At 41.1% G+C, this 27,035-nt stretch overlaps 7 protein-coding genes across 7 annotated transcripts; 6 read left to right on the top strand and 1 right to left on the bottom strand.

Moving 5' to 3' along the window:
• Positions 1-917: 917 nt before the first annotated feature.
• On the top strand, positions 918-3,780 carry BCR41DRAFT_366749 (hypothetical protein; the record flags this gene model as incomplete). The annotated part of the gene is made up of 2 exons (XM_022026245.1): positions 918-1,322; positions 1,423-3,780. 2 exons carry the CDS (start codon positions 918-920, stop codon positions 3,778-3,780), a joined length of 2,763 nt encoding a protein of 920 aa, XP_021886770.1.
• Positions 3,781-4,444: 664 nt separating this feature from the next.
• On the top strand, positions 4,445-5,289 carry BCR41DRAFT_376324 (NO signaling/Golgi transport ligand-binding domain-containing protein; the record flags this gene model as incomplete). Its single annotated transcript, XM_022027041.1, has 4 exons — positions 4,445-4,497; positions 4,602-4,786; positions 4,951-5,075; positions 5,179-5,289. The coding sequence occupies 4 exons, from the start codon at positions 4,445-4,447 to the stop codon at positions 5,287-5,289; spliced, it is 474 nt and encodes a 157-aa protein (XP_021886769.1).
• A 1,278-nt stretch (positions 5,290-6,567) lies between these two features.
• Positions 6,568-7,406, bottom strand: BCR41DRAFT_316599 (mitosis protein DIM1-domain-containing protein). The gene is made up of 2 exons (XM_022021246.1): positions 7,226-7,406; positions 6,568-7,006 (listed from the first exon to the last, which is right to left on the bottom strand). Exons 1-2 carry the CDS (start codon positions 7,226-7,228, stop codon positions 6,581-6,583), a joined length of 429 nt encoding a protein of 142 aa, XP_021886768.1. The 5' UTR covers positions 7,229-7,406; the 3' UTR covers positions 6,568-6,580.
• A 166-nt stretch (positions 7,407-7,572) lies between these two features.
• On the top strand, positions 7,573-10,150 carry BCR41DRAFT_418159 (hypothetical protein). The gene is made up of 5 exons (XM_022029590.1): positions 7,573-8,658; positions 8,848-9,104; positions 9,196-9,308; positions 9,415-9,629; positions 9,733-10,150. Exons 1-5 carry the CDS (start codon positions 7,926-7,928, stop codon positions 10,053-10,055), a joined length of 1,641 nt encoding a protein of 546 aa, XP_021886767.1. The 5' UTR covers positions 7,573-7,925; the 3' UTR covers positions 10,056-10,150.
• Positions 10,151-11,474: 1,324 nt separating this feature from the next.
• Positions 11,475-15,080, top strand: BCR41DRAFT_330614 (hypothetical protein). The gene is made up of 5 exons (XM_022021758.1): positions 11,475-11,780; positions 12,005-12,267; positions 12,632-12,774; positions 13,377-14,277; positions 14,425-15,080. The coding sequence occupies exons 1-5, from the start codon at positions 11,735-11,737 to the stop codon at positions 15,055-15,057; spliced, it is 1,986 nt and encodes a 661-aa protein (XP_021886766.1). The 5' UTR covers positions 11,475-11,734; the 3' UTR covers positions 15,058-15,080.
• A 2,676-nt stretch (positions 15,081-17,756) lies between these two features.
• On the top strand, positions 17,757-22,302 carry BCR41DRAFT_11162 (Pleckstrin homology domain-domain-containing protein). Its single transcript, XM_022019390.1, has 3 exons — positions 17,757-19,137; positions 19,245-20,159; positions 20,297-22,302. Exons 1-3 carry the CDS (start codon positions 17,893-17,895, stop codon positions 22,199-22,201), a joined length of 4,065 nt encoding a protein of 1,354 aa, XP_021886765.1. The 5' UTR covers positions 17,757-17,892; the 3' UTR covers positions 22,202-22,302.
• Positions 22,303-24,378: 2,076 nt separating this feature from the next.
• Positions 24,379-26,500, top strand: BCR41DRAFT_11169 (hypothetical protein). The gene has a single exon (XM_022019391.1). The coding sequence runs from the start codon at positions 24,865-24,867 to the stop codon at positions 26,212-26,214; it is 1,350 nt and encodes a 449-aa protein (XP_021886764.1). The 5' UTR covers positions 24,379-24,864; the 3' UTR covers positions 26,215-26,500.
• Positions 26,501-27,035: the final 535 nt, after the last annotated feature.

The raw sequence follows: 27,035 nt of genomic DNA, 5'->3' as shown, positions 1-27,035 counted from the left end.
ATCCTTCAAAGACGTAGCACACAACGTCCATATTTATTCATACTTTGTGTTAAAGTTATGCAGTCGGCCACAAACGTCCCCTATCCAGCATATATCATTTCATCTAAATCGAATTCAAATACAGCAAACTATCACAATCACGGTCACGAAGAGAACCAGAATCTACTGTCATTACCAATGTTCTTGGATACACAGATGATGACTTCACCTCACCGGAAACCGCAGGCCTATAATCAATCGTCAGAGGTGAGTGCAAAAAAAAAAAAAAAGCACTATGTGACCTCAAACTTCTCCAATCCTACTTCATAATTAAACAAGGGAAAACACCAATACGAGACGTGGCATGAGATGATGAAATTAAAAGTATTGAGTGAGGATTGTGAGAATAAACATGAGTGTAGAAGGATGGGAGATCGATCAACAGGTTGATCGGAACGGGTACATTCAGATGTGAATATGAGCATGTGTATGCTAGTGCAACGACTTTTACCCCTGCATCCCTGCTGGATTATGGCCAGGGTTACTAAGAACATGTTGCTCCATGTTTCTTTTCATTTTTTTTTTTTTTTGTAAAAAAAAAAAAAAAACAGCATGATCTACCAGAGAACCATCTGTATCATGATGCACTGGACACTGGGCCAGCATCATCAGAGATTGCCTCTCTTGCGTACCATAGCTCCAAACCTGACAACAATGGACTGCAGAGCGGAGATCCGACTTTTGTGGCGTACAACCCATACCCAAGCCCACCTGCAGGCACAGGGTCCGTTGAACACAGCCCTACAAGGTCACCGTCCCCAACAGCATTGACGCCATCATCACGGCTACATTATAAGACACATTCACCTTCATATCCACATTCATTTTCAAATTCATTACCTACTGCACAGCATCATGGCTATTTCTCACAGCCTATTATGACCACCAATATTCCTCCCCCTCCAAAAGAAGCCCTCCCCCAACCTCCTTTGCAATTAGATCTATGCTTCTCACAATCTTACTCCGCTAATCATGCTAATCAAAAGCAACAACGGCACCAACAGCCGCCGCATTCAGCTCCTGTTGTTACCTCTTTTCCATCACCATCACAGCATAGGTTTCATTCTCAACCATTTTCTCCTCAGTCCTATGAGCCCGCAAGTCCTCCTGCATCGGGAATAGTGCCTTCTCTTCGCAGTATGGGTTCACAAGCGAACATGTCTCAAAATATCGACAACACCGCATACTGTCTCCATGCTTCGCTATCTAGTTTGTCCTTGACGCCTTCTGTAAACTCACTTGGACACCAGCCCGAGCTCACACGTATTGCATCTAACGGCTCGGTAAGTTTATAGTTTAAAAAAAAAAAAAAAAAAAAAAAAAAATACCGGGAATAAATTGTTCATCCTTCCCTTCTTTATCTCTTTTCTATTGCATCCGCAGAATTCTTCCATCAAAAGACCTGCCAGCTTAACTAGTAGACACACAGTGCCAGTAGTCAAGGCCGTAATGGATATCAAGACAGCTGAAGTCCTCTCATCCTTGACATTTGAAGATATGCCTCGTTGCTATGTGGTTGCACCCCCGATCGTCGCGTCGTCCTCAGGCCCTTTCACTCCCTTTCGTATAGTTGCACCTTGTCAAGCCCTCGGTGTTCGTGGCCAAAACACTATCCACTTTCCGGAACACCAGGGGTATACTGTCAACAATGCTGAAGAAGTGATGAAGACTCATGGCACCGTCTTGCAACACTTTGCAAATCTTGCGTCTTTGTTCGCCGGTGCAAGCGACTCATCATTTGGCAAAAGCCTAGGCAAACATGCAGAGAGATTTTTGAAAAATGTGAAGCCTACAACTCGCGTGCCTCTCATGAAGGACACTAAGGAGCTGAGTACAGGTGTAGATGGAACGAGCGTACAGATCGAAAAGTTTATGACAGAGCATCTGCATTTAGAGAGTATTGCTCAACTGATGCGCGACATCACCAAATCAAATACAGCTTCTGATTGGGCTGGTGGGTTACAGAGGATTGTCTCTCCTGGCACAGGACGGTCGATGTGGGTCTGCCAAGATTGCTTTACTGGATTACAATTAGGGCGATATGAATGGAATGATGAACAGGCCAGTCTGGACGATCTAATTGGATATCCAGATAAGACTGGAGCCAAGAGCGAAGCACATTTACTAAATGCAACCGCAGTAGACGTGTATACACAGATGATCCGTGGACAGAGTCGGATCAGGAACGCCGTCATCAACATCTTGCCAGCATATTTTGAGGCACCAGAGAGAAAAGCGACAGCTATGTTCTCGGCGAACCAGAAACTGATTCAGAACCTGGCAAAAGTACTCACAGAGGCTCATTTGACCATGGTGGAGATCAATGCAAATCAGACACGCGATTCCGAGCTTATGGACAAAGACAACATATACTTACACGTCCGCCGACTCTTCAGTTGCTACCAACTTGAGTATGTCAAGCTCAGTGGCCTTCCCTTCTTGCTCCGTGAGAAACTACCCGGTTTTCTCGACCATGCCAAGTTTCTGTCTTTTGATGGTGTCCTGGTTGATAATGACAAAGCTGTGAGTAATATGAAGAAGCTTATTACAGAAAACTCAGATATGGAGCACTTGGCCCTCACAAGGGCTCAGATGACCAGCACAGGCCTCAAGGTTCTCTGTTCCGCTCATAAAAACCTACGCCGAATCGCTCGCCTCGACCTTTCAAACAACAGGATTGATGCCGAGGGAATTAAGGAGCTCGCGAACCAAGTCATGCCCACGTCCCTTGACCTTCGCTTCCTGGATTTGAGTGATAACCCCAAAATTGGAACAGTGGGTTGTCTCAGTTTACTAAAGGCGATTTGGCCTGCATCTTCTCATGCAACTAGACAAAAGAATCTGGTGTCGCTTCAATTGGCCAACACTGGGTTCTGTGACGAAGCTGCTAGTCAATTGAGTCGTAATATTGATGGTCCCAGTGGCATTGGAGCCTTATACAACATCAATCTTTCTGGGAACCAAATCACGAAACCTGGCCTTCTCGCTCTTATGACATGTGTCTCTCAGAATGCTCATCAGTCACCTCTACGCAAGCTCTCATTGAGTCAACATGTTAGCGCTCTCAGTATCCCTGGCGCTATGGACTATGAGGTCGTCCACTTTTTCGGAGTCCACCCAACATTGACACATCTGACACTCTCGAAGTTGTCACTGGGAATGGTGGCGCAGATTGTGAACCTCAATAAGTGCTTGATTTCACTGACAGTGGACGATGTAGTCTGCGTCTCCCCACAAGATCCTCACTTTGCACTGTCCTGCTTCAACAGCTTATGCCAAAGCATTGCGTCCAATACGGTCATGCAAGATCTTAAGATTCGATCCCCATGGTCGTTCTGGGCCTTAGCATTTCAATCTACAGGTGCAGCTCCTAACTCGAGCGAACAGGAAAGCAATTGGCTGGATGCAGCAGGGTGGATGGCAGTGATAGAGAACTCGCTTCAACGGAACACAGTCCTCAGGTGCTTCCAAATGCGTGGTGTGACCAACTTTGAAGAAGAATTGGTTTTGGCGACCGCGATGGCACCACCTTCGATAACAAGCCCAGGATCCATTTTCGGTGGGTCGCTTGGACGGTATGGCGGATCCGGTATGCTTGGTGCAAGCGAGGTGGCGAGAACAGATGGCGAAAGCAAAATGATGGCTCTTAGTCAGAACATCCGTATGTATCTGGAGAGGAACCAGGTACTATATTATGGACGCAAACACGGGATTGAGGAGCAGCTTATCAACCAATATTAGTGTCATGTTGTAAATAAAATTCATTTATTGAGACTACTTTGAATAATAATAATAAATTATAAAAATCAGTAACTTTTATTAAAAAGGAGGGAGTTATCGCCATCAATGGCTTTTGAGGCGAGTGATCGAGGGTTGGATGGGACGTTTTGAGCCGATGCAATGATAGGCCATGATAATCAAATTTGCACGTGATAAGTGATACCCATCACGCGTAACTTTTTTAACTCGCATGCATCTCTTTCACAAACTTACTTACTCTACGTAGCACCTGCAAGACTGTACTCAAAAAGATGTCAGCAAATGCTTCAGCAACATCAAGGCTATCTGTGATGAGTATGGCGGCCTCTTTACCTAGTGTAGGAGGGTACTCTTCTGTAACATCGTCCATCTATTCAAAACGCCCTGCTGCCAACATCTTGGAACGTCATCTGAACAAGACGAGAGGAAATGAGGTATTCCAAAAAAAAAAAAAAAAAAAAAAAAAAAAAAAAAAAAAAAGGAATAGAGGGATTGAATAGGAAAATAGGACTGGATTGATCAAGGAAATATTTTGTCCGCATTACGAGCAACTTGTCACACCAAGGCTAATATATAATTCATTAAAAAAAAAAAAAAAAAAAAAAAAAAGGTTAGCGTGAACGCATTCGCATTCTTATTCTCAGAGATGCTTCAATATACTCAGAAGCGAGTCCATGGTATCCAAGATTTAGAGAGAAAGTATGGGTTTATAAAAGAATAATATCAGGCCTTTGAATGAAGATACAATTTTTCTTCTTTTGCTCATGTCCCTTTTTTTTTTTTTTTTATTATGATCTTGTTAGACTCAATGAGTTGGGCTATAGAGTTGGTATCAGGGCATTGGATTTGTTAGTATGGCGGGATAAGAACAGCAAACGTGAGACTCGAGTTTTAGGCATGCTCTACTTTATTCATACAACTGTTTGGAAAACTATGTTTGGAAAGCAAGCAGATTCGTTGGAGAAAAGTACTGAAAACGAGGATGAATGTAAGCTTACATCCCTTTTTCCTTATTTTTATTTGTGCTTGCTTATTTAGACAGATTGTTTATGTTTATTGTCTATTGAGCCAATATAGTTGAACGCATACTGAAAGCATTATTCTATTTTATTCTTTTATGTTCCTTATTGACTGGTTGGGCAATGGCTACAGATATGATTTCGGATAACGACCCAATTGTCTCAAAATTCATCTCGGTACCCAAGGATGTGTCACAGCTAAACTGTGGAGCATTCATGGCAGGAATAGTTGAGGCTATCATGGATGGTTGTCAATTTGTAAGTTCCCGAATTGACTAGAGGGACCACTTTTAGTGAATGAAATCCCATTAGCACTTCCATTAATCCCCCCCTTTTTTTTTTTTTTTTTTTTTTTTTTCAGCCTTCACGTGTGACAGCACATACTGTTCCAATAGACGGTTATCCTCTTCGGACAACTATCCTAATTAAGCTGGACAAGGAGGTGTTGGATCGTGAAGAGCAATTGAAGTAATAAAAAGAATAAGCTCTATTACTATAGAGTAGCGATATTGTAAAGTAACGGCTACCACAACATTGCTGCATTTGTCCGGATTATTCAATAATTTTTTCAGTCGGTCTGCTACTAGGGGCAACCGATATAAAATGGTTGGCTCAGATAAAGTCTGTTTGACTCATCAGCTGCTACAGCAGCCAAGTGCATTTTACCATATAATTTCCATTTTATTTTTGAGAACAGGCATATGGAATTTGCTGAAGACCAACATATTTTTTGGATGGCTCCCAGCGATGTAAGAAATGCAATTATCACTTATCTTGACTGAGATGCAGCCTGCCTTCATATCTGGCTTGCTTCCAAGCTATATAATACAATGCTCTCTTTAGTCCACATATGCTTCACAGTTGCTTCAAAATACATGCATGACCAGACGTTGGAGGAACAAAATAGATCAACTACTTCATTCCTTACAGACAACGATCCGCCCAGCCATCCATATGCAAGATTTTGACCAATTGTTCACGATCCATGCCTTATCTTCTGGTTGCATCTGATAACCACTTCCAGACACTAAAGTTTCCGGATCCTTAAGGTTGACTAGTTCACTTAAACATACTCTTAACCTTAGATCTAATGTCTTCTTTCTTTCAGTCACTCCATTATACCCTATCAAGTTAAGATATCGTAGTCGATTCAATAACATTTAGATAATCAAGGTTGGTGCATTTCAGTAGTACCTTCCATAGCTCCTGTGAACCTGAGGTGAAGCCGTATGTGAACCTGGCGACTGTGGAACTATGGGTTTTGACGAGGTTTGAAAGTTGATCCAGCTCAGGTGATGAGAGAGAAGTGTCTATAAGAGCAAGCCACATTTGCCTTTCAGCACGTGCATATGCACTTGAACTTTGTCCTCAGGCTGGTGACGAGCCTACGGCTTCTTTACTTTTTTGGCCGTTGTTTTTTTCTTTTTTCTTTTTTTTATTTTTTTGTTTGTCCTCGGGGAGTTGTTACTTTGGGCAGAGAAAAGCCTTTTTCCCTTTCAAAATGATCTGTGAAAAAAAAAAAAGCGTGATTGGTCAACCCCGACGGGCTTTTTCTGAAATGGTCATGTGATCATAAATTACAGGGGAGACTTCTTTCCAGGGCTTCGCCCAATGCTGTTCTGCTTGCACAGTAAGTTGATGATCTTTGTCGTACTGCTGTTAAATACTTTGAATATGAACTGTCATTGATGCGACCTTTTTATTTTTATTTTTATTTTTATTTTTATTTTTTTTAATTTTAATCTTATTACACAGCCCCGTTTTTAATACTTGTACTTTGTAGAGTAATCTTTTGGAGACACAACCAGACCTCGTCCTTTACGAGCGCCTCTGAAGACCGTTTCAACAATATCAATCAATTCCTGTTTACTGTCCAGAGCCCAATTGATCTTGTTATTGTTTCCTGTTCCTAAATCGACCATGATATGTTTGTTTCGGAAAAAGAACATCGTTGTGCAAGGATCGTAGAGCTCGTACATCTTGTTAAAATCGGGTACTTCAGTGATGTCGACTAGATAAATGACTGCAAAGTTTTTGATCTTTTCTGCAACAGAGTATAGGATTTCATCCATTTGCATACAAGTTGGGTCCCAATCTGTACCAAAACGGATGACTACGACTCGATCTTCTTCAGACAGGATGGCTTGATCGACTTGCCAGCCATTAGTGAGATGTGGAAGGAAATAAGACTATTTTATATACACACAAAAGTTAATAACAAAAAAAAAAAAAAAAAAAAAAAAAGAGTAGTTAGTATTATTGTTGTTATTAGGGTATTGATGTCAAAAAAAAAAATAAAATAAATAAATAAATAAAAAAGAGAGAGTGAGTGAGAGAAGTTGATTAAACGAAGCACACATTGTTAGTGTAGCATTGTTTGTGAGATGGCGCAGAGGTTATGTTCATACCATGGTTATAAGCTATGTTTTGCGATGTAGATGCGAAAAAGCAGGAAAGGGGAGAGAATGTGTGCGCGTGTGTATGTTGAATGGAAAGAGTAGAGTAAGAATGGTACGTGTGAGTGTGTGTGAAGTGTTTGGTTGAACAACAAAATTAAAGAATGGCTAATGTTTAAGAAGTCCTGTTACATCATTAGTTTTTTTTCGAGATCTCTCTCGCAATCTTCTTTTTTAGTGATCAGAGATACTTTGTGGCTTTGTTATGGCGGCCACTGATTGGTCGGCTCCTTAGAGCTCCCCTGTGGTGCGAATTTTCAATGGGCTGGCTATGGGCTTTTGCTTTCTTTATCTCTTGCCAAACTTCTAGCTTATTCAGCTCGACTTGTCCATTATTCAAAGGTCGCATTGGCTCATCAGCACATCTCCTCTTTTGAGGCCATCTGATGCCATTGCCTCCTTCCTCTTCTCTTTTCTTTCCTTCCTTCCTTTGCTCATTGTCAAAACAGGACATTCGACATTTATTCACTCATTCATTATCATTCATCACCATCATCATCGTTATCATCATCATCATCATCATCATCTTGTTTACTCCTTTTAATTCTTTATCCTCTCCAACGGACCTTTTCCCCCTTTAACTGGCGCTGCTGGACCAGCTCCGAAACTTTGTTCACCCTTTTTAATTTCTTATACACAACTTGGGCCCAACATGAAAAATAATAGCGCTGGTAGTTTACCATATCATTCTGCGTCGAGTCCAAGGCGGGGAATCTTCTATCAGGCTCGTCGTTTTAGCCGTGGAAGAGCACTACTTCTCGTTTGTCTCGGAGTGATTACTTTGCTCGCTCTCACTCGTATCTCCAGCCAAGCTTCTTTTTCTTCTTCATATGATTCTCAGACATCCGTTGACGAGTCCGAACGAGAGTCTACGACGGAGGCAGAACGGGAACAGATCGTGAAGCAGATCCTAGAGACTAGGAAATCTGCTTATAGTTTTGAAGATTTTACAGAGGAAGGGCTAGTTTTAGAAGAGAATGCTCATTTGCTCCCTGCGACTGCTATCTTACTGGGCTGGAAGAGATTAGAGGGACTAAAGTTGATCGTCAAGTATCTGGCACGGTATCCGTATATTAAAGAGATCATTGTCTGGAACAATAATAAGGAAATCCGATTGACGAAACAGGATTTTGAATTCGATTCCAGTTTTGGGCCTTTACCAGAGTTGCAGGTCTACAATGGCAAGGAGAATTTACATGATTTTGCAAAGTACATGTCGTGCTCACTAGCGAAATATCAGCATTGTTATTTCCAGGACGATGACTGGCTCAATACACATATGGATGCACTTTATACCAACTTTTTGACCAGCCCCAACTTGATCCATACCAACACCTTGCCTTTGATCCATATGGAGCATCGTCGATGGACATTCACAAATCTTGGTATGTTTGAATGTATGCATGTGGTGTACATGTGTGCATGTGCACAAGCTTTTTTCTTTATACATGCATGTTTCACCCTGACTGTTGGATTGGATGATGGTCCAAGCTCCCATTTCCCTTTTTTTTTTTTTTTTTTTTTTTTTTTACTGAATTTGAAATTTGAAATTTATTTTCCGTAATGTATTTCAGATTATAAGATGCATACAGGATTTTCATGGATGGGTACTGGTTCTTATGTCCCTAGAGAAAAAGCGAAACAGCTATTGGAACAAGGAGGCAATAGCAACTTGGCCAAGGATCGGCTGAAGGTGATTGACATGTATTTTTCTATCTGGACGAACCAGTATCCATATCAACTTGTCAATTATCTTACACCACTCGATCAAAAGAACGGATGGAGTACTGACGGTGCTACTGACCACTGGGCGATTGTCTTCAGGAACATGGTAAAATTAAAAAAAAAAAAAGGCAGATGTTTCACATTAGATAAAAGTATTGTGACCAATAATTTTCTTTCTTCTTGTTGAAAATATCTAGTTGGATGCAGCAAGTCGTTTATACTCTGCATTGGTGGCAAACCCCGAGGTTTCTGAGAAGGATTACTTTCCACGAGATGAAGAGCAGCCCTTTATCAATGAGCGTCATGCACGGTAAGTAAAGAGAAGGTCTTTTAGAGACCAATGTGGAATACAAAAAAAAAAAAAAAAAAAAAAAGGAGTAGTTCTTAATTCCGTTGCGAAATGTATATACGTTTAGATCGCCGTGTTTCAATGATAAATGCCTTTTCAAGACCAGTATGGATCCATTCCCAGAGCCAAAAGAAGTTGTCTACACGGGTGATTTGCAGACGATTGACGAACAAAATGCAAAGTTCTTTGAGCTCGAGTACCCCAGCAACGAGTTCTTTAGCAAGTATTCATACATCCATGCTGTTGACAACAATCCTCTGACATGCTGGAACAGTTTTAAAAGTAAGCTTTTTCTTTTCTTTCTTTTCCTTTTTTATTAACAGGTGCTGTGCAAATGACAATAGTTGCTTATACAATTCTTTCCTTCCTTCCTTTCTTCCTGTAGTTCCACAGGCAGGAGACTCCTTTGGACTACAATTTGTGAAGACGACGCCATTGCGCAAGTTCACGATTACATCTTCGAAACCATTGGGACATTTGGAGGGCAAGTTTACGGTGATGGTATCAGACCAAGCAGGGGCTGAATGGACAACATGTCATTATTCGACACGGTTTCCATTTTCACATACGATGGCCTTGGATATCTCATGTCCTGCAGCGCCGGGACTTCCTAGAGGCACTGCACATAATGTCAAGATTCAGTTTAATCAAAATCTAGAGAAATCTTTGGAGATTTGTGGCATGGATGTGGGTGGTATAGTTCTTTGAATACTATTTTTATTGAAATCAAAAAGTTTAAAAAAAAGGGGGGGGGGATAAATAGATGTTATAAATAAGTAATGATTACAAAGGATAGAAAAAGGATAAGGAATAAAAAGGAAAGCATCATTAAAAAAAAGAAAAAAAAAAATATTGATTGTGTCATCGACGCGTTTTAGATGTAATGTCGTTCAATCCTATGCTCTTTCCCTTCCTTTTCTTGCGACCTTTTCCTTTTATTTAGCGTCTACACGAATACCAATGATGGAAGAGAGGAGAGAGTATTGGAGCATGAATAATGAAAAGAAGGAAAGAAAAGAAAAAGAGAGAGAAAGGAAAGGTTGATCGTAATGAAAAGAAAGGAAGAGGGGAAAAAGGGAAGAATCAGTAGGAAAAAGAAGATCATTGTATGCATGAGTGCGTAATAGATGGACTTGAATAGTCCCAAGTGAAAAGGACAACGTGGTTTGGAGAGCGAATCATTATTTGAGATGGGGAAAAAAAAAAAAAAAAAAAAAAAAAAAAGCAAAAAGGAGGTTAAGGAAGCATGAGAAAGCATGGTAGGAAAGGAATGTGTTGTGGAACTAAGGATGGACTTTTTTTTTTTTTTTTTTATTTTTTTTACGCAAGGATAGCGTAAGTGTACAGTGCATGATGTTCAGCCCCTCGATCGCTGATTTATACATGTAGTTTACGCAACAATGCGATGATTTTATTGACAGAAAAGAGATCTGTGAAGGGCATCTGCAGTCAAAGATTGAAGAAGTGCCTGCATTGCATTGGATTGGTGTTGCAGAAAGAGGATAGTTAAGGGATAAATAAACCAACGATCTTAATGTTTGTCCCAATGAAAGGCAAAAAATAAAAAACTAAAGATATAAATAAAATAAAAGTATAAAAGTATATGTGTACGTACAAAAATAAAGTAAAAAAGAAATGGACCAGCAGAGTTTTAATAAAAAGATTTAAAAAAAAAAAAAAAAAGTTGGACATTTGGAGAGGAGGAGAAGGAGAAAGGGGAAGAATGAGGAGAAGGAGAAGGAGAAGGTGGAAGAGGAGGAAGAGGGAGAGAAGGAGGAAGAGGAAGAGAGACAGGGAAAGGTTTTTATTAAAAAGATTCATGCATAAGAAACCTGGATCTAGCATCTAGCATTTCAAAGCGATGTTTGCAATGCTCTGGTTCCGTTGTCAGACTATTGTCACTGTCAAAGCGTTCTTTTTTAAAAGTACATTTAATAGGACATTTAATTCAATTTGACACGTCCAAACAAATAACATGAATAAAAATTAAGGAACCAAATGGCATACACTTTTCACGTTTTCTTTTTACATTCAACATTCAATTCATTCAATTCATTCAATTCATTCAATTCATTCGTTCATTCATTTCTTTTCATTCATTCCTAATCTTTTTTTTTTTTTTTTTTTTTTTTTTTCTTCTTCATCGCTCTTTCATTTCATTCCATCCAAACTTCATGACCTTACTAAAGACAACATAGACGACGACTCCAATACTTGCTATCACCGTTAAATTGTTCAACATCGGTTATACACTCACACATACTTTTATCAGAATACATTATCATTAAATTAAACATTTATTACCCACCATCTTTGCTTCCTTTGCCTTTTACACCTTGACATCCAATCTCACTCTTTATTCAAACGCATCTACACACACATCCATTATGGTTTCTGAGGGATATACCTTCTGTTACTATGTCTCTGGTCATGGTAAGTGAGATTGTTCAAAAAGGATCGCAACTGCTACTCAGCTATACGATAACACGATAGATAAGGAACGATCCTCCGTTGAAACAAGTCTCATCAACATATGCTATTAATACCCAACAATGTCTGGTTTCAACAGTGTCAGTGGCAGTGACAAGGGGGGAATAAAACTAATCAAAGCCGTCTCCACCTCTCAATCATACACAATGGTACTGCACCACACCTAGGTTTTGGTCATGCAACAAGAGTGAATCAGATCATCACAGAGCTCCTAAAGTCACCCAAGTTGTCCTCTACAACTTCAGGATCATCCCCATCTATATCTACATCTTCCTCTTCCACTACAGAGCTGCAGGTCAGCTCTTCTTCTTCCAGTCGCCATACTATCTACATTGTCTCAGATGCACCTCAATTTATCTTTCAGGATGTAATTGCGCTGGGCGCAATCTACAGGAACGCAAAAGTCGACGCAGGCGTCGTTCAGCCACTTGTAAGTCAAACCAACTATTGCTTCAAAAGCAAGATGTGATTTTTTTTTTTTTTTTTTTTTTTGGGTATTTTCGGAATTCAAAAGATAGTAGTAAAGAAAAGTCTTGGTTCTAGATTAATCGTTGATTATGCCATGATTCAGAAAACAATGAGGGCGAAGACCCTTTTTTCTATTGTCCAAACGCAACCGTCTTGCATTCGCTCAGCAAATTGATCTAAAAAAAAAAAAAATTCCATGCATTCACTCTCCCCTGTTTTCTCTCATGAATTTTTTTTTTTTTTTTTTCTTTGTACCACCCCCATCTATTCTTTGGATCAACTTTTCGTTTATTTACCCGCCAATTTATTTCATTGACATTGTTTAGGCTTATTCTGTGGACAGAGAAAAGACAATTGAAGGATGCAAACAATTCTTGTCGCGACGTGATGAGATGATTCAACTTGAAGTTTCCTGGCTGGCCCAGGCTGGGATTGACTGTGTCCTTGCCGATGCCCCGTTTTTACCATGGTAAGGTTTCAATAAAAAAAGAAACGTTTGTTTCCGTTGAAAAATGGTTTGAATATAGTTAAATGTAATTGAGCACCATCCAATGATCTACCGCAAATGGTTTGCAGCACAAGCAACAAAAAAGATAAGAAAGAGAGGAAATTGAGCACAATTGGATCATCTTCTTCCTCTTCGCCCCCCTTTTACACCCGCACCCCCTCCGTTGGCCTTTTTGTTATTATTATTATTATCATTATTATTCTTATTGTAAAATGAAATCAACACTTCGTCTGCTCTCACTCTCACTCTCTCACTCTCTCACTTTTGATTTTCGTGCTCACTGACTCTCTTGCTCCCATTATCATCTCTACCACGGATAAGCGGCTATTTGTCTGTGTCTGGGTACATCATCCCACGCAAAAAAAAAAAAAAAAAAAAAAGTTAATGAGTATGAGCATCAGTCAACACATAAGGAGGACCCAGCACTAGAGCCTTTCACATCAGTTGATTATTATGTTTATTTTGGAGCAAACTCGAAGTATAGACTTTCACCCGTTGCTCATTCTGTTCCTCACGCTAACATATCCTTTTCGTCAATTTATTTGATTTTCTTACATAATTAGTGCTGCTGCTAGCGCTTACGGCATTCCAGCGATTTTGATCACAAATTTCACATTCGATGAAGTGTATCGGTTCCTGCAAGAGGGCGATGCATTGGATAAGGATGTGATTGCGTGTGCAGATGCAGCATTGGAGGATTACAAGAAGGCGTCTTTGTTACTTCGATTGCCAGGATCGATTGATATCCCTTCATTTGGAGCTGAAATCCTGACCATGGAATTAGAAAAGTCTGCATCAACGCCCATCATCACCACTTCTAATAGCAGTGCTAGTCCATCGGCCATGTCTGGCCTTGATGAGGCAGAAGAAGAAGAGACATCCTATGAAGATGCTCAAATCGAAGGACATTTTATTCAAAAGAAGAAGCGACATTTCTCTGAGGAGCAAGAGGATGCTGAGGAGTTTTCTTTGGGAACATCGATGGAAGAAGCCACACCTTCTGGAATTATGTCTCCTGCGAATAGTGTCCGCACGACTGTCTCTTCACCGAATATGTCGCTCGTCAATAGTCGTAGCAACAGCTCCTTCCACTTCACAAGCTCTTTCTCCTCTTCCTCTTCCTCATTACCTTCAACATCCACTTCTTCTTCTAAATTGAATTTACTTACCCGAAAGGCGATCGATGTCCCATTGGTTGTTCGTATGGCAGTCAACACGCGGGAATATGTATTGAGATCATTAGGAATGGATGAATTGACAATTCAGACAAAGAAAGTGGCCCTGGTTTCATTTGGAGGGCAACAATTGAAAGAAGGATGGGGTAATCCTTTACCTGAGGGCTGGATCGGAGTCATCTGTGGGTTGCCTGCTGACTATGAGTTACCTAAAGGATTTTATAGAAGTCCGCATGGTGTTTATGTTCCAGACTTGACACGAGCTGCAGACATTGTCATTGGCAAGCTGGTAAGAACTTTTTTTTATTTTTTTTTTATTTTACTATTTTTTTTCCTTGTCATGGATTAAAAAAAAAAAAAAAAAAAAATCCAATTTTAATTAAACATGTGTGTGGTTTCATTTATTAATTTTTACCCATGTCTGTTTCAATGATAGGGATATGGAACGTGCTCGGAGTGTATTGCGCATGATAAGCCGTTAATTTATGTGTCTCGACCTCAGTTTGTGGAGGAGCATGGGCTAATCAAAATGATGAGGAAGCATGGTCTACCTGTGGAGATGACGGCAGATGAATTTGAGGATGGACATTGGCAGCGCGCGATTTTGGAGGCTGATCGACAGAAGCAGGAGGAAATTGAAGAATGTAGGCGTTATGAGAAAGAGGGCTGTAACATCATTAGCAGCAGCAGTAGCAAACGATCGCGTTGTCGATCAACTTCAGTATCATCGTTATCGACCTTTGGACCCAAGGGACCAAAGATGGTACGGTTGTCTCCACCTGTAGAGGAAGAAGGCGAAGAGACTGAGGAGAGGACGTCGTTGACCCTGAATATTTTGGATGACAGAAGTGAAAACTCTGATAGACACAAACATAGCGACAATAACGGCAACAACAACAACAGCAACAACAACGGTGGCAACGATAGCAACAACTATAATAACCAGATCATTAACCGCAAGAAGTGGATCCCCAATAATGGCGGTGAAGTATGTGCACAGTTGATAGAGAAATTTATGGAGCAGTTGCAAGAGGCATATCATAATCAAGTAGATGATGGTGATGACTAAATGTCTCCCAATATTGGAAGATCATATAAGAAAAAATAAAAATAAAAATAAAAAAAAAAAAAATAGAAAAAAATAAATAGAAATAGACCTTTTAGAATTCTAAACAACGTTCATTGGTGCCGATGGCTGATGTGTGCGTGGCTGAACACATTGGACTCTAATTTTATTACAATTGATCCTTCCAATTCAATGAAACGAGCATTGCTGTGTTACCCTAACTCCGAAAAAGAAAAAAAAAAAAAAAAAAAAAAAAAAAAAAAATCAGCCCCAACCAAGAAATGTGTAGCATAGTTACTTCAGTTAGAACATTAATACTAATTAGACTTGAACTCGGGTCGATCAAAAAAGCAACGGCTTTTGGAGCCAGCAAGGTCAGAGGCGAAGGAGAGCATATATATAAATATAAAAATGTAAAAAAAGAAGAATTGATACGATTCAAGGTTATATAACGAGCAATTATTGATAAGAGTAGAACTAATAATAATATTCATTTACTTTTGAGGATGAGCCTTCGTTGGAATGAAAAAAAAAAAAAAAAAAAGTTGTTTGCACTAATGTACAATGGTGCCATTGTCCCATGGCCATGATAATGGTAATCAGGCACGAACGCAGCTCGATTTCCTCGAGAGGGGACCAAAGATTAAGACAAGGATAGAAAGACAGACCGAGTCTTTTAGTAACACTGGAAAAGGGAAGAATGAAGGGATGAAGAGAGATGGGGGGGGGGAATGAAATTTTAACACCGGAATAAAGTAAAGTTGTCCCTTGTTTGCTCGTTGACCCCCACCAAAGTTACACATGAGGTCATTAAGCTCCTTCTTCCTCTTTTCTTTCTCATTGCCAAATGACCATTGCATTGCATTTCATTTCTACTTTTCTTTTTTATTAGTTTTCTTTTTATATTTCTTTCCCTTTCTCCTTTCACATTAACCCTCTCTCTCTCTCTCTCTCTCTCTCCAGTCACTCCACTCCATTTTCCGCTATCAATTGGACTGAACACATCCCCCTCTTATAACTCTATCTCTTCTACCTATTTATCACACTCCTTCTCTTTTTTCTTCCCCCCCTTATTGACAAACAGAACAGAGGGATTCCACTTTAATTAGTGATAACAACAAGGAATGGCTCCAGTGCATGTGCCCTCCATACTCTCAACTCATTCTGGTCATCATCGTATCTTCATTGGTCCTGTTATTCAACAAACCAATCCTCAGAACGCCACCAATGGTTTGACCTCCAATATCTCTTCATCTTCTTTTACTCGACATAATAACAACGCAAAGAATTCAAAAAGAGGCAACATTAATAGTAGTAATAGCCATAGTAATCAAAAAAGCAGCAACCATCATTATCATGAATCAAAGTCCAGTTCACAAGCACCTAAGCCTTGGTGGGATCAAGGTTCTTCGTTTTTAAAATCACATCTTTCTTTACATCATCAGCTTGATCAACAGCAGCAACGTAATAATAACAATCATCCGACAACAACAACTTCTGCAGCCGCAAAAGTAGGTGTGAAAGCTGCCTCAGTTGGGAGTAAACATATTTATGATAAAGCTGCCCGTCGTCCAAATCCAGCTCAACATCAGGCCTCATACACCTTTAGTGATGACACTGATAGCTGTAGTAGCAGTGACAATGAGGATGGAACAGAGGATGAACAAGATGGAATGTATGACAGTGAGGATGAACGGAAGGATTATGAAAACGACCGTTTAACATCATCATCAGAAGGAGATGGAGAAGATGACCACGATAATATTCACGATCATGAGTATGATGATCCTCATGAGGATGTTATGGATATTAAAGACCCGCGAGACATTCAACACAAGGACAATGACAACAGATCACCAACATTTGCTAAGAACGAAGGTCAAACATTCAAGAAAGCAAACTCTTGGTCTTCTGCAGAATCAGTCTCTGCACGCGTTGGGCCTAGTCAGGGACCCTCAATAACCAAGGAACAGACGTCTACGAAACAGAATGGAGCCCTTGGTGATGCGATATCGATTGCAAATACAACTGCAGCAGCTGCAGCCACAGTGCTTCTCCCTGGGATCAACCAGGACGATATTAAAACAAGAAGTAAAGGCAAAAACAAGAAGCAGCAACAACCATATGCAACTGATAATGACCATGATAATGGTGATCAACATGGTGATGATGATGGTTACCATGATATCGCAACAGATCGAGCTGCTGCTCTTTCAGAAACATCAACAGCAACACGATGGGGCTCCAGTAAAAGAAGAAAACGAACAAAAAGTATGCGGGATGAAGGCGAACCCAATCGACTGAAAAAACTCTTTGGTATAGGGCCCAAAGAGAAACAACATCACCAGGGCAGGATAGACGATCCAGACCTTGGATACGAGAGTGACGGATCGAGGTAAGGAAGTTTACATGACAAATCCATGCCACCACAACACATGGTACACACTTGAATTCATTTAATCCATTTGATTGCATCATCAATCCAACCACATCGTCAATTTGTTTGTTTTCCTTTTCCTGGCTTGTGCACAAATATCGTGTTCACTCCCCCTTGACTCCTCACTTGAATGTTTTGAGTTTGCGCATTCTCCACATTTGACACAATCACAAACAACGTGCCTCAACAAGGCGCTTGCTCTCTAGGTTTGAGTGCCCCTATTGTCTGTTATCTCGTGCACCAGCTGACTATTTTTTAAAAAATAAAAAATAAAAAAATAAAAAACATATAGAGTATCACGACCACATCTTCCTAGACAAGCAACGTCAGGGGCATTGACACTTGGACATTATCATGGACACGGACATGTAAGCCACCATCCTGTCCTTGTTGGCTCGCCCATGTCATCCGAGATTGACTTACCAGGTAGTGGTGGTGGTGCTGTCTTTGTCAGCTCACCAGTCTCCTCAATATTGGATGGCAAAGAAGGCAACAACCATAGCATGACCATGGAAAGTTCTGACAGACCCGATCCATCCCCTATCCAGAAACTACCTAATGCTACTTCAACAAACGACGCTATGTCAGGGCACCTGAGCCCTCAATGGAGACCATCTTCTATCCATTCTTTTTCATCCGCAGCCTCCTCACCGTCTTCGCCCTCTAACTGCCAACCGAAGCGAGGCGCTACTTGGATGACAGCTCGAGAATCGCCGTCAAGTTTAGGTGGACGGGATGATGGGTTGCTATTAGACCAGAAGAATGTGATTAAGGAAGAAGATGAGGAAGAAGATGAAGAAGACGAGACAGAGCACGGTGTTGGGGCGGATACAGATGGAGATCATTTCGAGCTGGCAAGGATGATCAGCCACGAAAGCAACTATGTTGATGCGCCGAGCTTGATGCAACAAGACCAAGCAATTACGACAATAACAACATCAACATCAGCAGCTGGTCGGAAGAGTTCAGAGGTGAATGAAACTTCTGACCCCTCATCAGAGAAAGCAGCTAAATGTCTAAATGTCTCTGTATCGCTGCCGCAGCAGGCATCATCCTCTTCGACCCCAACAGCAGCGACAACAGAAAAGGAACCATTTTCAACGACCCTCGACAAAGCTAGCACACGATTCGGTCGAGCGCTCTTAAATAGAAACCTTACTGGACTCAAGAGACATGGTGACATGCCTCTACAACCTATTGGATCGATTTGTTCGATTGACAAAGATTGTCAGGGATCGCTTCGACATCGTTCAAGCGACGCTGAAATAGGTATTCACCAAGGGCCTCCCAAGGTTGGGAAACATGTTCGATTTTTGACCAAGGTCCAGTATCATATTGCAGGGGGTTCGACCCGTCAATCAACTCGGCTATGGACGGATGCAATTGTAAAACAGGACCGGATGTTGGCTCGTAGGGAAGTGACGCAACGACCAGGACCTCATGTGTTCAATTCAGACACAGCTCGCCGTCTGGAACGACAGAGCCAAGGATGGAAAGAATGGTGGTGCGTAATGAAAGGGCCCTCTTTGAGTTCCGTTGTAATAGCTGATAATAAGAGGGAAAAGGTTTCAAAAATTAAGAGAAAACGGTCCAAGAAAAGGATGGAGCGAGTAGAAAAGGGTCGACTGGAGTTTTACTATAACCATGTAAGTTATGCTTATGCTCAAAAAAAAAAAAAAAAAAAAAAAAAAAAATCTATTGTTCAATGTCTGATGATTGATTTTTGTTTGTTTGTTGGTTGGTTGGTTGCTAGAAAAAAATCAAGGACACCGTCATTCTATCTTCTTGTACAGCCGTTTCTGTGTACTCATCTCTGGATTACTCGATTGCAGTAACACAAAACTATCCAGAAGCTATTGGGTTAACGGTCTATATCCTTCGTCCCCGGACCATTTCATTGGCCTGTGCATGGTATATGGAAATCTACACATTACTCAATGGTACAGCACCGATTCCCAAATTTATCGAGCTTGCAGTCCCGGATTTTGATGTCAAGATCAGAGTCCCTATCCCTGAAGATTCTGAAACAGAGACAGACGACGACGATAATGATGATGAAGGCACAGATAATGAAGAAAGCGAAACTTCTTTAAGTTATACATTACCAATACAAGGCCCAAGAAGAGAACCTCTACCATTGCCTTCTTCTATTTCCTCACGACCTGGAATCACAGAAGGTCCTAATACTGCTGATAGAAATGCTGATGATGAAACAGGAGAGGCGCCTTTAAACAGCTTCAAGACTGTGATGTCCAGTTTCCCGGATCGGAATACCAACAGCAACAATAACATTAATGACATTAATCCCAGGATGGCGACGAGGACATTTTATTTAACCAACGATAGAGCTAAACCACAGTTGGTAGCACCAAATCAAGTGACGCCGAAATTATTGAGATCTCATGCTCTGTCACTTTTGAAGGATGTTCCTGATTGGGCTGAAGTTGTCAGGATGTGGCAAGATCCTACACAACATGGAGACGTGGCTCTCTGCTGGAAACGATATGATCGGATTGAATGGATCTATTGGGGAGGGCAAAACGAACATCGAGTCTTACCAGAGACGGATGATCTTCATCTTAGAAAAGATCATATTGGATTTGCAGATGGGTCTGATTGGTCCGGAGGGATGGATGAAACCGTTGTAGGGCCTCAAATCCTGGACAAGGTATTATAAAAAAAATCCTTGTCAACTCAATGTCAGTTTATCGTAACATTTCCTTTATTAACCTTTTTTTTTTTTTTTTTTCCTTTCTCTCCTTGTTGTGTTTCTTCTTTTTAATGATTTTTACAACTATGGAATAGACTCATGTGCTGGAACTGAGGCCGATTACACATTATCCCAGCAGGGCTCGTATTCCAGCATGTGAAGGAGGAACATTTGGTGGAGAATTGCATGAACCTGATCCGATCGAAGGTTATTTGGTCCGCGTCAGTGCATTTTCAGGGAATCCTCTTCGACGCTTCCGCCGATTGTATTTGACCTCTCATGACCATATGCTGTTCTATACGATCCCATCTGAATCCCACAGCCCGACCATGTCTCACGCTTTAGCAGGAGGAGCAGGAGAGGCAGCCATCGATCCAGCAGCCCTTCTGTTCTGTATTACACCTCATCGATCTGTCAACCCGGATCATAAGGATATGGCGCAGAGTCGATCCGTACGACGGTTGAAAGCTCAAGTGCGTGCAGCAAAAGGGTTTATTGATCTAACAAAAGTCGACAACGTCAGAGTCCTGACAATTCGAGAGTGGGAAGCAGTACGGCATTTGCCTTATCAAAAAGACAAAGAAAACAAGCAAATGGAGAAAGAGAAGCAAGGGAAGATCGAAAGATTAGGTAAAGCTGTTAAGCATGCAGTGGAGGAAGTTAAGGAGGCCAGGGACAGAACTCTAGAAGCACGATCATCACAAGATCAGCAACAGCGGGATCAGCAGCAACCGCAAGTGATTTTGAGAGAACCCGATAATTATTTTTTCCCAACGACTGTGACTGAACCTGTCGATAATTCGGAGCCTGGACCGTCATCATCACGGCAATCACAACAAAAAAATGAGGGGGATAATGTTACCAATGGCAAGCACCTAGACTCATCTGAACCTATGTCTAATTCTCTGGATCAGAAAACGAGCACTGCTGCATCATCAATTGCAGCCAAGAGTAAAGCATCTTCCCAATCATTTAAAGAAAACTTGCACAAATCAGCTACTTTCGTAGCAGACAAGCTCCTTCTTAATCATGGTGGCGATAGCGATGATTTATATTTGGATGAAGACAGCAATGTGTTTGAGATTGAGATGCAAAACGGACCCTGTGTTCGCTTCCGGGCGTTCAATGCGGAGGCAGCACATCTATGGTGCCAACAAGTTCAGAAGCTTGCAGAATATTGGAGGTTACGACGCCATTTAGATATCAAGGATCATATGCATGTGGCCCAAGCCAACTGCCAACTAGCATCCAGTATGGATGATGATGAGAAGCAGTTAGGAGGAGCCAGTGTAGTCGAAGCAGGAGGGGATATGATCAAGGACTGGGATAATGATCGGGCAATGGCATCACCCCATATTTGGAATTGGTGCGTCGTGAATGGATGTCGATCAGTGACAAAGTCCGGGATGGTGTACTTCAAGCCAAAACTGCATAGAACGTTCCGCAAAATGTTCTTGGTCTTGACAGAGGGATTTCTTATGCTATTTCATCCTCATCGACGATCCACGACCTCTGGTCGTCTGATCCCGACAACAGCGAACAAGTTATATGCGATACATTCATTGACAGATATCTATGTCTATTCGGGACACTTTTCAGATGGAGACACAGCTCATGGAACCAACGATGAATCTGAGCGATTACCAAGATTCTTCCCTGATGGATTGATTGCAGACGATCCGGACGAAGATTGCACTTTTTCGATTTGGAGAGGCAAGAGGAAAAAGATGTTTTCTAGACGAGGTGCAGTAGCAGCAAGCAAAACGACAATGATGTCTCCGAAATCAGTCAATGGATCATCGTCTAAGGTTTTTAGCAAAATTGGATGGTTATCCAATCTGGTAAAAGATGGAGTTGTTTATGGAAGTAATCCACAGAGCTGTAGTGTCTTCCGAGCGAGATCACGTCCGGATTTGGAGGAGTGGGTCTATGCGATCAATACAGAGATTGAACGATGCGTTCGAGCAGAACGGCGAAGGGTCCGACATCGTTTGAGATGATCGGAGAACAGTACGTACAACATAATACAATGCAATATTTACAATCCAATCAAATCCAATCCAATTAAATCCAATCCAATCCACGATATTGTATTTTTTTTTTTTTATGAGACACATAAAACGAACTTATAAGTTGGGCGAATTATTTCGGATGAAGGAAAGACTATATGCGTTCCCAAGATCTTCTGCAGTCCTAAAGTAATTAAACAATTAAGCTCTTTGCCAGTAGGATAAAGGCATCAAGACGCGGATATCCCCCTTGATAAATCATGAGCAGGACAACGTATTGAAAGACTGAATACAGCTTATGTAGCCTTTGATACTCCTTGATGTAAATAAGCTGAAGGGATGTCTCCATGTGTGGGATGTGAGAGGGAGAAGACGGTGATGTTTTCATACCCGAAATGATGGCGTACTTCATGCCCAACGCCAATTTTTAAGCATCAGAGTAGAATAAAAAATAGAGACAGGCAGACCCCATTGATCCACGTCCATCCCACTCAATTCCATTGCATTCCACCGCGCTCAAGGCACATTGCGAGTCATTTCGTAAGGTATGAAGGCTTTGATTACTTAAAAAGACTTGATTGGTAGAGTTCTTTCAAGCCAAGAACGTTTTAGGTTGCGAAACCTCTGAGCGTCGAAATGGGGGGTTGGGGTGAGCATGATTGACGGTTTCATTATTGCAGGAGCATTTGGAGACAACTGCTTGATAAAGACATAGTAGAGTAGTATAGATGTAGTATTCACCAAAGTTCATTGAATGAAAAGATGGTCATTGTCTGGGTAGCTGTTGCTCACAGTGCTGTGGTGGACTAAATACATGGCGCAAGTGATCCAAACTTCTCCAATCAATTCAGTCCTCAGTCGAATGCGCCTTCCTTCCTTTGAAAGGTGCTCTTGTTCGATATTGATGAATGGGGGGAGGATACACATTTTCTTGATGCTCTCAACAACTTTCTTTTTTTTTAAGCTCTATAAACGATATTGGGGAGGTGAGTAGGGAAATGAAGATGATGGGTCTGAATATCAAGTGCATAGAAAAATAAAAACAAACAAATGAACAAACGATATGAACACGAACATGGATATGAGCAAGGACATAAGAACATGAGAGCATATGGGAGAACAATCAATTGAAATAACATTAATGATTAATGATGCGCACTAATTTTTCATTTCGTGTCGTTCTACCTCGTGGTAAATGTCGCTCTCCTTTTTTCTGCCGACTTGTCGCTAAGAAAGAGCATCGAGGACAAAAGAACAAGGTCGATCTCTCTTCCTCTCTCCCTTTCTCTGTCTTTCTCTCCTTTTCCTTTTTCATTATATTATTTCGTATCCTTTTCCAAACTTTCCACTTTTTTCTTTCTTTTTCTACCATAAACGCGAAAGCATAAGCACGTTTACATTCAATAGTCGATTCAATTAACAAGTTCTGCATTTTGATTCAGATGCCATTGTTGTAAAGATCATCTTTTTTTTTTAAAAAAAAAAAAAAAAAAAAAAAAAAAGGTATTGTCAACAAATTGATCTGACATCTTGTCCTCATCTCTGATGCCCCTGACATGAAAAGGACAACATGCAAGCATGGAAGAAGAGAGGAGGCGATGCTGTGTAATGTAGCAAAATAAAGTATTTTGCAATGAACAATAAACGAATGGGGCTGTGTTTGGTCGATGAGGACGAAAGAGAGTGAAGTGAAATGTGGAAAGAAGTGACAAAGGAAAAGCAGAGAATTTTTTACACTTTTCGGCACAGGAACTGAAGGACACATTATGCTCCATTTCCCTTGCGAACTATATGAACTTGGTCTCACTGACCTTCTTACTAATCCTTCAAAACCATGGATGGACATTTGTTGTTGTAACGCACAAACTTCAAAATCAGTTCCTCAGCCCTCTCTCTCTCGACTTCCCTCATTTTTGTCTGTGCGTTTAAAAAAAGATGGGCGTTGCGACTTCGCCCTTGGGACAAAACAAGACATTTCTGGAGACAGGCACATGCTGTGCATATGATCCAAATGAGCGTTATTAGTGACGCTTCATTATGATGACGATTTTAAGGGTTTGGGAAGTTGGTGTGGCGCAGCGGGAACCTGTGGAGCAAAGAGAAAGATCAACAATTGCTCACCAAGGCCGTCCTATCCTTTTGTATTCTCACCCCTCAAAACAATCCGGACAAAAGGATAAAAGGACATGGCATTTATCCATGTAGGGTCTTCTTCCTTCTCTTAACTCTCTACTCTGCTGAAGGATTCCCTCCTCCTCATACCAATCCAACCACGTAATAGGAAATAATTAATGCAGCCCTGATTCCCTTTCATCCATCAGATCAGACCCGGACACATGAGCTCTTTCTCTCTCCCTCTCTCTCTCTCCACTCATCATAATCAACACTCGATACTATTGATCATTATCCACTCTTAAAACAATCATCTCTCGAATATCAACAATAAATTCATGTCTTCTTTACTCATCCTTATTCCATTTTCTTCTCTTTCTTCTTTTCCCTCTTTTTCTCTTATACTCTTTCCTTTTTTCTCTCGCTGGATCTCTGGAACGACAAGAAGGGGGAACGGATTTCCTATTACATCGAGTGGACTACGAAAATAGCTCTTTTTTTTTTTGTTTTTTTCCGAATTGTTTGATCCAACCACATCCACAATGTTGTCCGCAGAGGATGCGGCCATTGCCAATTCTTTGTCCCAAACCTTGTTTCCAGGGGCCTATGCGCCCTTCCCTGTCTCGTCAGCAAGTATATCCGAAGCATCAGCATCAACAAGTGAAGGAGAAGTTGTTTTCGGAAATATTGTCACCACAAGTCGCGGCAATGAGCAGACGACAACCACGACGACGCCCATTGTAAGCAGTAACGATTATCATCTCTTTTTTGATCCTTTGCATATACACCAAGTCCAAGGCCAGAATCAACAACATCGCAATAATGGAAACAATGGTATCAAAAGGGCCAGAGAATGGACAGCAGATGAGCTACAGGCGCAGTATTTGGATGAAGTGGAAGAGTATCAATGGACACAAACTATGGCTATTCGGGCCATGCTTCAACAGCAGCAACTGGGTGCGCAGGCGCACCCACAGACCTCAACCATGTCTCAGACGTCTCATCTTCAGCCGCCGCAACATCAACCCCAATATCAATACCAATACCAATATCAATATCAAGAGCAGAGCGGCATCATTGGATCTGCTACAACTGCTCGGCAATATCGTAATCAACCACTCCAATCACAAAGCCGGCCTTTGAATCAACAACAACAGCATCAACAACAACTTCAGCATCAAGAACGACATCACATGCATAACAACCAAACGACCATCATCCCTCTCACTTTACATTCTCAGTCGTATCATCCACCTCTAAGACAACATCAACAAACATATAATTATAATAATATGCCAAGAGAACATGTGGTCCCAACGATGAGTTCAGCTCCAGATATCGTGAGAGCAATGGGATCTAGTATCCCAGCTATTACGAGTATGAGTCTGAATACGGACACAACTATGAATACAGCTATGACTACGAGCGCTACTGTTGCTGCAATGCCAAGTCCTGTCTTTGGCGTGACTTGGAGCGGTGATGAAAGCACAGCTCTACTATTACAACAGCAACAACAACAGCAGCAGCAACAGCAGCAACAGCAACAGCAGCAACAGCCATTACAGGCCAATTACAATGCTTCAGCGCAGCCACCGACGCTATCATTGATTAGCGGTGGAATGGCCAATAACAAGAGCAATAGCGATAATAGTGACAACAGCAACACCAACCCGAACTTCAACAACAGCACGCTTCTTAACTTTAACCATATTCCACAGCAATATGCCACATATTCAATATCTTCTCCTTCGCCTTCGATAATGTCTGCTACGGGAGAACAGCAAGAATCTAGATATGGAAATGTGTATGGATATGGGGGTCTAGGGATCTCTGCTCCTGTACCCTCCATCCCTAGCTTTCCATATTTTCCACCGGCTATCCAGGTAAGTTAAGCATGCATAACAGAGGTCCTTATAGTATTCAACTATGTGTTTCTTATTACAGAAAGACGAATTATGGTTATGTTTGCGCGCCAACATATTTTTATTCGACAGTGATAAACACAAACACAGAACACAAACACAGACAGGGGTGCAGGGGTGATGGAATTTAGGGGAGGCCAACCTGGTAATTTGTTATATTTTTAGAAACACACAAAAACAAACTCTAAATTGATCAAGCAACCCAGTCAATTGCTTTCACACGCGCCTTTGAATTATGGTCGAGGCCTTTTCATTGACTATGGCATTGCATTGTGAACAAACATTTTGTTGAAAAAAAAAAAAAAAAAAAAAAAAGAACCGCCCTTTTTTATTCTCCTGTTCACTCCTACTTCCTACTTAACTTGATGTGTTTGCTCTCAACACAATATTATCTGTTATTATTACTTGTTATTATTACTTTATTGCTTAATGAATTCCCAAAAAAATAATTTCCGGAAAAAAGAATGCATAATACATCTTGCATACTACCCATCCTTTCCTTCAAGATTAAAAAAAAAAAAGTGGAGAGAATGATTATTTCAACCACGCGGGAATATGGTTTTGTGCATGCATCCATATTTATGACCCGGCAGGCTTCTTTTTGTTGTATTTGGCTGTCATTCTGGATAACTTCGTTGTTTGTTTGTGTCAAACTTGTTTGTTTTGCCTGGTTAAAAACGATCTCTTATTTTCTTTGTGCGACCTTTGATTAACATCAATGTTTTCCTCTCTGTAGAAATACTCGCCCGAATTGAGCCCCAGTCTCTCAGATAGAGCTGGCTCCTCAACAT

Source organism: Lobosporangium transversale (assembly GCF_002105155.1).
Source record: "Lobosporangium transversale strain NRRL 3116 chromosome Unknown BCR41scaffold_1, whole genome shotgun sequence".
In the NCBI taxonomy this organism is placed as follows: Eukaryota; Fungi; Mortierellomycota; class Mortierellomycetes; order Mortierellales; family Mortierellaceae; genus Lobosporangium; species Lobosporangium transversale.
This window is presented reverse-complemented; position numbering and strand designations above follow the sequence as displayed.

Bases quoted from the DNA above. Each gene is read 5' to 3' on its own strand.
- BCR41DRAFT_418159 (XM_022029590.1), top strand. From the start codon at position 7,926: ATGAAAAATAATAGCGCTGGTAGTTTACCATATCATTCTGCGTCGAGT. The intron at 9,309-9,414 runs GTAAGTAAAGAG...ATATACGTTTAG, and splicing joins ATCAATGAGCGTCATGCACG to ATCGCCGTGTTTCAATGATA. The intron at 9,630-9,732 runs GTAAGCTTTTTC...TTCTTCCTGTAG, and splicing joins ATGCTGGAACAGTTTTAAAA to TTCCACAGGCAGGAGACTCC.
- BCR41DRAFT_330614 (XM_022021758.1), top strand. From the start codon at position 11,735: ATGGTTTCTGAGGGATATACCTTCTGTTACTATGTCTCTGGTCATG. The intron at 12,775-13,376 runs GTAAGGTTTCAA...TTACATAATTAG, and splicing joins GATGCCCCGTTTTTACCATG to TGCTGCTGCTAGCGCTTACG. The intron at 14,278-14,424 runs GTAAGAACTTTT...TTTCAATGATAG, and splicing joins ACATTGTCATTGGCAAGCTG to GGATATGGAACGTGCTCGGA.
- BCR41DRAFT_11162 (XM_022019390.1), top strand. From the start codon at position 17,893: ATGTCATCCGAGATTGACTTACCAGGTAGTGGTGGTGGTGCTGTCTTT. The intron at 19,138-19,244 runs GTAAGTTATGCT...GTTGGTTGCTAG, and splicing joins TGGAGTTTTACTATAACCAT to AAAAAAATCAAGGACACCGT. The intron at 20,160-20,296 runs GTATTATAAAAA...ACTATGGAATAG, and splicing joins GGCCTCAAATCCTGGACAAG to ACTCATGTGCTGGAACTGAG.
- BCR41DRAFT_11169 (XM_022019391.1), top strand. From the start codon at position 24,865: ATGTTGTCCGCAGAGGATGCGGCCATTGCCAATTCTTTGTCCCAAACC.